The following is a 10,760-nucleotide window of genomic DNA, read 5'->3' as shown; positions in this document are numbered from 1 at the left end:
TCCAGGTCTCAATCCCTTCCCTGATCCGACATGTTTTGTTATAAACTATTTTAAAGCTGCAGTTAATACAACAATTTTTGTGTGGTACGTGTAGTGTCATTGGCGCAACAATAATAGTAATAGGTTAGTACTGTGGGCACAATCCAAAGAGGTAGACGAGAATGCAGTCAATCAAGATGATAGTGCAGCAAGCTCAGCCACTGTTGGACACCCCCACTTTTGCGCAGTTGTGAGAGTGCATTACAATCTTTGGACCATTTTTTATTGACTCCTAGCGCAGCGGTTATGCTAATCTTTTTTTATAGTTTCAGATGTACCCCAAAGGACTAACATCTGATATCTTTGCCAAGGTAATACAAGATGAAAGAAACCATTCAGCCTCCATTGCATGGAAGTTCATTTACAATGCCAAGGGCGAAATTTGAGAAAATTAATATATATTCTTCAACTTAGTAAAACCCAATTCTGGTGTAGGAACTATATGGGCTTGTGATCTGTAAGCAAAGCAATATAGATGGGAGTACATTTTCCTTTTTAACGTATATATGTTCTCAATTTTAGAATGGAGAACATTTTGTTGAATACTCTTTTCTTTTCCGGTCAAATCAGCTGTGGGTATTAAACCCTTAAACATGATAAGTGAAATTTGTTACCCTAGATTTAATTTGTTGAATGGCTAACTCATAGCAAGAGTTTTTTATTGTGAAATTGGTAGTTCATTATATTTGGCTTCTAATAAATAGTGTCTCACGTTTTTCTTAACTTTTTAAACAAAGAACGAGACTTTGTATTAGAATTGAAATATCATTTTTAAGACCGAACTGAAAATACCAAACTGAAATCTTTCAAAACCGTTTCAAATAGAAACAACCCTAGCAGCAGCCACACGATGGCAGAAAACACAACAGTATTGTAGACCACTATATCCAACATTTGCTCCAAACTCTACACCCTTTGGATCCTCAACATAAACCAAAGTATTCTTTTCCTAGCTCTCAAGAATAATTTGGTTCACAAATAATGGCTAGAAGGTAAAACACGGTTCTCGCAACACTATTGATAATATAACCTTGAACTAGTCTTATCTGTGAATCAGACTAAAGCTAAAGTTAGGAACCAAGTGAATTTAAGGTACAATGCAACTGCATCAAATAAAAGCATGGCAGATGGACGCTCTAGAACCAAAATTTGGTGTCAGCCTCTTTATATTTATGTAATTGCACAAAAAAAGAGGGCAGAACTGCCAAGAAAGATGATTGGCAACAAAGAACATAAAAGGCCTTCCATTTCTCGGTCCAGAAACCCAACCTCCACTGGTTATATGTTTTGGTCCAGGATAAGACAATTTATCTGCAGTTGCTGGGTATTGCAGATTTCAAGCCTTCCTACAGTTAAAATATTTACAGAGAGGAAACTCATCTGCGTCCACCCAGACAAAATCGCTGACCAAAGTGCTCATAAACCCATCGAAGTTCTCCTTCCATTCATACACCAAAAGAAATGGTGGTTAGAGTAAACGTAATCGGACACATCACATAGCCTCGAGAGCACACTAGAAGCTGACACTTTGAGGAGCCCAACAGAGTCCATCCTCCAATAACTGCAACGAGCAAAGAAAAAAGACAGTCATACCAAAGACGAACAAATATACTTCACCATGCTTAAACCACCAACCAACATCAACACCAAAATATGGTACTAAGAGGTATGCATGTATTCTAAGCAGAGGAACAGCTCAATCAACACTTCAAAACATTTCTTTCCACTTATAAAATCAACCCTTCCTCTCTTATGTATGAGGCGTATAGTAACAGCATACTGAGTTTGGATATTCAGGAGGGACAAACACCAGTAGTGTAACTTGATAATACGATAAAGATCCCAAATGTTATCAAATTTTTGGGATTCTTCATTTTCTTGCAATCAATGCAAACTACAATGAAAAGAAAAAGTGCTGCTGAAAACCTACATATACTTTGCATGTATACGTGCCCGGCGGAAGGGACACGATTTTTAAAAAAGAGCAAGAATTACAAGGCAAAGGAATTTACAAAAACAAACAAGCAGCTCAACCACAGCTTGTGACGTGCAATTTAAGCACAGGCCTAGAAACTAATCACATTCAGCCTTTATACAACATGAGAAACAAAGGAGCTTACAGTCTAAATCATAAAGAAGACAATCATAAACACAAGAAATGAAACTCGCATCACCTTGAAAGTCGCCAAGGTCGCAGTTATTTTGTGTTTCTACTGCCATGATGATTGCTTGAACCTGAAGCTCTCGCTGTCCCATCCTCCCTCAGGTTCCTTCCTCTTCAGTAGACCCCCAGCCACAGGATACATCATCCCATGCTCGTCTGCATGTGCCTGTGAGCCAGCAACAGAAAGTTGCCTTGATGCCAACGGAACTGACTCTTCTTTCCCGTCCAAGTCCATAGCTCCAGGACCTGCATTCAGATCCAGACCTTGCCGGCTCCGTTTTCTGTTGTGGTCTCCGGCTCCATTGCTGTTAACGTCAGGAACTGCAACCACATAAGGCCTTGGATATTGAGATGACACAGCACCTACATGTCCCAGTAACTGTGAATTCACAGGCGGAGTAAAAAGCCTTCCACCAGAGGACGAATCAATATAAGAGGCTGATCCAACTGCATATGTTGCAGAAGGAAGTGGGAAAGTGGTTCCAAAAGGGAACACAGGATACTGGAAAGGCGAAGGTGAAAATTGCACAGCAGGTGATGATGACAATACTGAACCCCTGAAAACATCTGGAGTGAAGGGGAGACCAGCAGCAGCTGGACCTAACATTCGCGGGGCACCAGATGGGGTTATTGGAAACGGCGGCTGCTCCCCACGATCAGACAAAATTGATGGAATTGTCATAGTTGAGTAACTATTCCCAGGAGCAAACCAAGACGATAAGTTTCCCATTTCTGGATTGTTCATTCTGAGGCTAGAAGCATTAAATTGGGAACGCAAGATTCCCTGATGACTCTGGTAGAATAGAGGCTGTTCCACACTTGAATCATCAACACCAGGCCCGTTATTTAAATCAAAGTCCCTCCTGACTTCTACAGTTGGTAAGCCGCCGGATGAAATCGATTTTGAGGGTAACACTACACCCTCTAATCTATGACTGCTACTCAAGGAGCATTGCCCTACATCATTAGGTTCATCAACTCTATTCAAATCAAGATCGAGTCCCCCAGAACTATGAACAGCAGGAGAATCTGGGTGTTTACTTTTTGATGCAACAAGATCAGTTATATGGTCCACCGCAGATACTATCGCTAGAACAGAATCCCGAGAATTTATGTCATCAAAGGTTCTTTCATCTGCTACATTCAGATCAATATCTAATGGAGGCCGACCATGCTTGCTAGTAGAAGCTTCAGAAAGAGAGATGGCCGTGGAACATGAATGCATGTCAAGTGCTTTTCTGGGTTCAGCTGGACGAAAAGCACTTGTGGCTGCTGATCCTTTCCATCCAAACTCCCCTTTGACTCTCAATAGATCTTCTGGTGGGACAAAAGGTCCTTTGGCAGCAGCAGCCACCGTAACAGAAGCAGGAAGACTACTGGAAACAGAAGAGACAGCAAATGGCAATGGGCTCATTATATGGACATTTGACAAACACCCAAGGCCTCTCGAGTTGATTGGCTCCCCATATTTCCCCTCATCAGAAATGAAACCTTCATTTAAGTCAAACTTCATCTTTGAAGCTGAATCTGGAGCGGCAGCAGCAGAGCTGGAAGAAGTTTCCCCCTTGGTGGATGCACAGTCCTTTGTTCTATCTGCCTCTACACCAGAGTATTTAAATTCTCTTGATTCCACAAATTTCTCCACTTCCGCATTAGAAAATCCAGGTGCCTCTTTAGTAAATAATCCGCCGCCAGGATCATGTGCAGGAATATCGTTATTTTCGACACTAGGTTCATCCTTTATCAGATTTCTTCTAGCTAAATTAGATTCAAATATGGCTTTATCCTCAATAACAGAAGCATCAACCGCTTCTTGATCAGAATTTAGCTTTTCTACCTGCTTAGTATTTTTTGCATCTATTTTATCAGGCTGTCCACCTTGGCGTGCAACAGAATCTCGACTAAAACCAGTTGGTTGCAGCTCTTCCTTGTCACTTCCCTCTGTAGGTTCAGATTTTGCCACAATCGAAGCTGGTTTCAGCTCTGTACTAGCAACACCTAACACCCTACTCACCTCATTTTTGTGGTCGCCTTCAAATTTAGAAGTGGAAACTTCAACTGGTCGTTTTAAGTCTTCCATGCTTAAAAGGGCATTAGTGACTTTGTCTTCTACTATTGAACTACCATGTCCATCTAATTCAGCATCTAGAACACCGTCAAAAGTCTTAGTGGAAACCACTTTTTCCTCCTGGAATTGTTTGCTCTGTTCACCATCACTGGTCCTTTCTGATACACTGCAAGGAGAAGCAGCAGACTTTTCCATCTCACCCAACTTCCCATTAACATCTGATTTTAAATCTCCAGCTGTCTGCGAACCAATGCAGGAAGAGTTGAAGCACTCTCCCGTAGTTTTTTCTTCAGAAGGAGATGAAGTGGGTCTTCTATCTCCGGTAAACTCCGTCACTGCACTTCTGTAAGCATGTAGTTTGCCCTCAGACAACGAAGTACTAGCAGCAATTAACTGTTTCTCTTTACCACCATTACCATCACCGTCATTTTGCCCAATAAGGTCACCAGAAGAACTGACTAGAGGAGATGACTTTGACTTAAGCTCATCACCTGTGCCAGTCTCTTCACCTGAAGGACTTTCTCCTTGTGGAGAAATAGAAGGTGAAACCCTCTCTGACTTGGACATTTCTTCAGTAGCCACACTGGCAAGCAGATTCATTCCAACAGCATCACTTAGTGACATGGACGTGTTTGCTTCAGAATATTTTACACAACTCTCAATCAATGCATTCATGGAGCTGAAAGAAGCTTCGTGCAGTTTCGCTGACTTCAGTTCCGTTCCTGATGATGAAGAAGCAGCTTTTGCAACTTCAGCTGATTTCCTGCCCTCACCAACAGTTTTACTTCGCTCTTCCTCCGGAATAGCAACAGGTGATCCATCACCTTCGTCAGATCCAGTGAGAACATCTTTCAAGACATTGCTCTGCCATGATTCTCCATTCACGTCAAAAGTAACATTTGATCGATATGCATCAGTCTTCTCCTTAGAATTACGATCAGGCTGATCATTCTTTTCGGAAAACGCAGGAGAAGAAGCTCGGCTGCTCATGATGGTAGGGTCTTCATATGATCCTCCACTAGCACTCCGGGCAGGACTGCGACCCTTGTTAGAAATCTTAACTATCAATTTGTGACTACTCCCCTCAACAGCAGGCACATGAACTGTTTTTTCACCACTCAATGCAGACTGCAGCAACTTATCAGTGCTAGGGTTTCTGTGCAATGAAGAATTTCTGTTTGTAGAACTTTCTTTTTGACCTCCAGATACTGATGATCCATGACCACCATTTATTGATTTGCGGTGCCGAGAACCACCTTTAGAGATCTTGATGCTGCTCATTGACACTGCAGTTGAACTCCTTGCGTCCTCTTTCCCTGAGAAGGATTGACTGTGATTGTGAGACTGGCTAGAACTGCTGCTTTTATCTTCCTTTGCTAGATGAACATCACAGTAACCAACAGCTGAAACTCTTGGCTGACCCACTTTTCCAGATGAAGGAGATGATGCTTGTTTTATGGAGCTTGGGGATAAGGACTCAGACTTTATGCTAGTTTCCATTGGTGTAGGCTTAATTGAGGTCGTTTTAGATGCAGAAAACTGTGTAACTAAGCTCTTTGTTGCATCACTAGAACCACCAGGATTTTTGTTGCCGCTATGAGAAGCCTCGGGCAACCGTGATCTTGAGGGCCATGTGACAGCTTGATTTGAACCAGACTTAGCATCAATGACGTTCATTTCAGCTTCTACACGTTTCTTCCATGTGTCAACTAAGCTCCGTGCCTTTCTCTGGATCTCAATGTTTTTATGTTGGCGCAAGTGATTAACAGATCTACCAATATTGCACATCTGTAGTGCTTGAAGATTCACAGGAAGCTTATCAAGTGCACGCAGCAAAACCAAGAGAAATTCCTCAACTGGTTTATCACCCTCCTTAATATTACTAAATTCAACAATCCTTCCTTTACGAACATCTTGAAGCCACCCATCTAACACAGGCAAACCCTTTAGCTGCACAAACCTGTCAAGGCAGTCAAACTTGTCAGTCGCAGCTACAACACTTGCAAGCATTGAACGACTAATCAAATCCATTTTCCTGTCCAATCTATCTGGTTGCATGAGCTGAACAAGTTTTGCAGCCCCTTCATTGTCCACAAGCCCTCCTTCTTCCGTTATTTTAGAAATTTCAGATTTCAAGATGCTTTCACTATCATCAGATTTAACTGAACGTTCACGCTTAATAGATTCAGAACCCTGTTCTCCCCGCTCCCTTTTCTTTCCCTTGACTTGTGGAGGAAAAGAAGTTACACTACTTTGTACATTATCAGAACCAGGTTTCAATTGTGATGATGATATAGGGCCATTCATTGGTTTAGGAGAACGACCACCAGGCTGCACTGTTGCATGCATCTCTGCTCGTGTCTTGTATAACAGCTGATCTACCTCTTCTTGTAGCTCCTATAGAGGAAAAATAATATTCAATAAGTGAAACATTATGCGTAAAGTACAAAGTTAAGGCCTGAAAGATTTGCAATTCTCTTGTTCTCACCATTTCAAACACCTGCCCCGCAAAGAGTCCCAAAATCCTTCTTTGACAAAAAAAAAAGATCCAAGAACAAGACAGACTCTCTTTCCCTTTTTCTTTCAACATTTCAACCCCCATTTATCTATTTTATCAATAATACAATTTACCTTTTGGTAGTTTAGCAGAGGAATACTGAGCTGTGAAGGAATGATATGATAACTTACGTTAATAAAATCTTGATCAGTTAACCACCATAAACACTTGTTTTGAATGTCATAAACCCGCCTGCAGACAAATGAGGATGTTCCTGTTGGAAGTTCAGCCCCTTTAGGAAGGAATGCAACTTTACATGGATGGAGTAATGATGCAGCTGGAATCTCATCCCTATGGAAGGAATAAAAGATTTCGTTGGGTGTGGTGTCCAGCAGGATGCCTTTGCCAAGCTTCAGCTCAGCAGGACGATAGAGCCAATTAAGACCTAATTGCAAATTATTATCTTGACTCAATGTTAGTCTACGGATTATTCCAATGAAAGGTGGTGAATCATGTGGTGGTTTAAACAAAGCGCAATCTCCAACACTAATTTTGCGACCGTCCTGCATAGAAAGATAACATTCACTTCACCAAGAAAACCCGATAAACAGTAGACATGCCACAATCAATTGACGGAAATATAAGCAAACTACAAAAAGCATAGAAACAAAAGCGAACTACACAGAGATGAGTAAATAAAAGAACTAGAAAGAAATAGGGAAAGATGTTGATAGGGCTGGAGGCATGGTAAAGCGGAAAACCCTTTATCCTCATCGTTCTGACTTTGTGCAAACATTTATGGTAACACACGCTTCCATGATTTTCTAGGTACGCTCTGATATTGACTACTTCATCAGGTATAACCAACACTATCAACACATATACGCAGAATTTGGAGAACACTGGTTTGAAATGCACTTGCAATTTAACTGCTTACGTTATTAAAGCATCTCTTCACCCAACAAGCAAATTAACAGAGCAGCCAACAGCCATACATAACCTCCAATCAAGCTTACAAGATGAATAAGTGCGGATGTGAACCTAGTGATACATTTGGGACTGAAATGTAATTGTTGTTACTGTGTTGTTTGTTGCTGAACCTAGTCAGAGGAGACTATTTAGCGTGGTTCCAAGGGCAGTCAATTAGTAACATGAGGGCATTTAATTAGTAAAACTGCTACCTGTATTGCTTCCTAAGGATTTATATGCTAAAATCTTAAATTTCACCAAGTATTATATTTAGTCAAAGCTCATTTTGATCCCATTTGTTCTGTAACCATGTCCATATACATGGAGTATGTGGAGGGCAATGTGACCATGCACATCTTTTCTTGATGAAGAACCATGCACATCTTTTCTCATGATCAACTAGAACAGAAAAAAGAAATCACATCAAAGTTGGTGCCAATGTCTTCAGGAACATATTGATAAATATTCGTAGAAGAGACACAAATGAGTTCCAGAAAAGAAAGTTAACATTTCTTAAATTTTTCCCCACAGTTGAAACCAACACCATCGGCCTCTCCTTGCCGGAAAGATCAAAAGAAACCGAAGTTGGAAGCACCCAACATCATCATTTGGAATAAAGTACTAAAACAAAATGTGTTCCCATAATTATTCCACTTACGAAGTACCCCATTGTGCACCTATCCGGGAAATATAACCAAAAAAAAGCTACTCGTGAATATGGAATGCAATTGAATGATCATATTTATTAGTATTTAACACTGCGACAAGCCTCTAAAGCTCAACTGATACTACCGCCAAAAAAAGGGGGAAAACTCCAACTGGAACAAAAATCACATACAACCCCACCCCCAGCCCCCAAAAAAAATCTGCTTTGCGCAGCTAAAAACAGTGTAGGAACAGGTACTGTGATGCAAAACACTTTATCAATACTACTGGACATTTTAAATCACCTATCACTATTACAGAACTCTCGTCAAAAGAGAGAAAATAAGGCAAAATCGAAAAGACCCACCAAGGTAATACCTTGCAAAAGGAATCAGCAGTAACAGTAGAAACAAGAGGAGAATCACCGGCGGCTACAGTCCTCCTTGTAATCGTCGCCGGCATGTGCTGACCACCACCACCACCACTCCTCCTTTTACAATCCCTCTGTATCCTCCCAATCCCATGCATAATAAAATTCCCCTTGCATTTTCCCCTATTCCTTCCCCCTCAACCATCAATTATACCATCCAATTCCTCTAACCCTAGTTAAAAATCCCCAATTTCCTCAACCCTCAAAAAACCGTCGATCGCTCACAAAATATACAAAAACCCTAGCTTCGTTAACTCAATTTCAACAGCAAAACATCAATTCACCGATCTGCAACCATCAATAGTAGATCCAATTAATTCAATTCATAAGCAACATAACAGTAGTTGCGTGTAGACATATACCGGATATATACAGCTAGAATACAATAAAAATACAAACCTTTTATAAATTTACAACAGAGGGTAGTGAAGTATTCAATTTAACAAACGAGAGAGAGAGAGAGAGAGAGAGAGAGAGAGAGAGAGAGATGTCGCGAGAGAGTAAAGGGAAAGTTGGGGTTGTAGAGATAGAGGAATTTCGGGAGAGCGGGCAGGGATGGGCAGAGAGGGCAGGGCATTGATAACGCTGCCCCACGGACGAGTTAAAAAGACTGAAATGTTTGTGACTGGTCTGCTACTGGTGAAGATGTGACTCGACTGACTAAAAACTCCAAAACTAAAATTAAACTGAAAAGGTCCCCTCCCCTGTACTATAAAACTACCCTGCCACCTCCTCCTCTTTTTCCGAGTCCCCAGATTGGAGTTTTCTCTGCAGTGAGAAATTGTGAAAACTTATATAGTATATAGTTTGATTCCGAAATTATTCTAATCGACCCCTTAGAGTTATGAAGCACATGTTATATTTTCCGGCTGAATTATTATTAACGAAAAGTTGTTATAGTAATAACCACATAAAAAAAAAAGAATTAATATTTTCTTTTGTCCACTTCTTTACTCGCAATATTCTATTTGTAATGTAATAGTTTCACATTAAATAAAGTCTAGGAAATTAAGTACTTTCCAAATTCAATGCCTCTTTGAGGGTAAATTCTATATAATCATGTGTGCATGTGGAACAACGCTTCAAAAGTAGTTAAGTGACCATTTTTAGCATTAACGGATTGATTAATAGTATTAAGTTAGTATCTATTGACACATGATAAAAAGAACCATAGTAGTATAATAGATAGGAGTAATACTTAACGTTTACTGAATTAAAATTGTGTATTGTCTCTTTTGCTAAGTGGTGCTGGTTCGGAGAGATGAGTTGACAGATGTGGGGATGTGTTGACTTTTATTTTCCAAAGAAAGCAACTCTATTTCTTTCTTATTATTCGAATTCGATTGGCATCAGATTCATCCAATTGTCTCTTCTGCTTCTGTACGCAGAAGAGCAAAAAGGACAATTTACCATCATCATAGGGGGGCAGATATGTAATTTGGCGGCCAGGTTCATGATTAAAGGGTAAAACATTTGCCTATGTCGAAGTTGCCATTTATTTATGATAATAAAATAATAATAATACGATGGGGAAGAATAAGTTGGTAGTAGGAGAACATTCAACAAAATGTTGTCCTTACTTGTCCTTCCAATGACTTTCCAAATCTTGTTTAATTGTTGCTTTCTCTCCCTCTATTTATTTAAACAATCCTTACCGAAACTTGAAAAAAGAGTTTTTGAAATTGTGTTGAAAAATAATTTTTGAAAGTTGAAGTTGGGTTTGGGTATGCATTTTATTTGAAGAAAAATTGAAGTTTTGTGAATGGAAGAAAAAATTTCACCCAAAAAATGTCCTAAATCAGTTTTTGGGAACTTGAAAATTTTTAAAGTTTTTTTTCCCAAAACATGATTATATTTCATAAACAAAAAATATTTTCAATTTTATTTTGAAAATCTATAGTCAAACAGGGACTTATGAAGATGAAGTTACAATGGGGAGTAGGAAACT

At 39.9% G+C, this 10,760-nt stretch overlaps 1 protein-coding gene across 2 annotated transcripts; it reads right to left on the bottom strand.

Moving 5' to 3' along the window:
* Positions 1 to 826: 826 nt before the first annotated feature.
* On the bottom strand, positions 827 to 9,459 carry LOC107821904 (uncharacterized). Of its 2 annotated transcripts, none has more exons than XM_016648361.2 (5): positions 9,212 to 9,459; positions 8,761 to 9,100; positions 6,960 to 7,331; positions 2,214 to 6,668; positions 827 to 1,600 (listed from the first exon to the last, which is right to left on the bottom strand). In XM_016648361.2, the coding sequence occupies exons 2-4, from the start codon at positions 8,908 to 8,910 to the stop codon at positions 2,250 to 2,252; spliced, it is 4,941 nt and encodes a 1,646-aa protein (XP_016503847.2). In that variant the 5' UTR covers positions 8,911 to 9,100; positions 9,212 to 9,459; the 3' UTR covers positions 827 to 1,600; positions 2,214 to 2,249. The 2 variants fall into 2 exon arrangements, with proteins under 2 accessions (XP_016503847.2, XP_075100252.1); XM_075244151.1 differs by having other exon boundaries at positions 8,750 to 9,100; positions 9,212 to 9,354.
* Between the last annotated feature and the right edge of the window lie 1,301 nt (positions 9,460 to 10,760).

Source organism: Nicotiana tabacum, chromosome 22, assembly GCF_000715075.1.
Source record: "Nicotiana tabacum cultivar K326 chromosome 22, ASM71507v2, whole genome shotgun sequence".
Classification (NCBI taxonomy): Eukaryota; Viridiplantae; Streptophyta; class Magnoliopsida; order Solanales; family Solanaceae; genus Nicotiana; species Nicotiana tabacum.
Note: the sequence above shows the minus strand (reverse complement) of the source record. Positions and strands in the feature narration are given on the sequence as shown.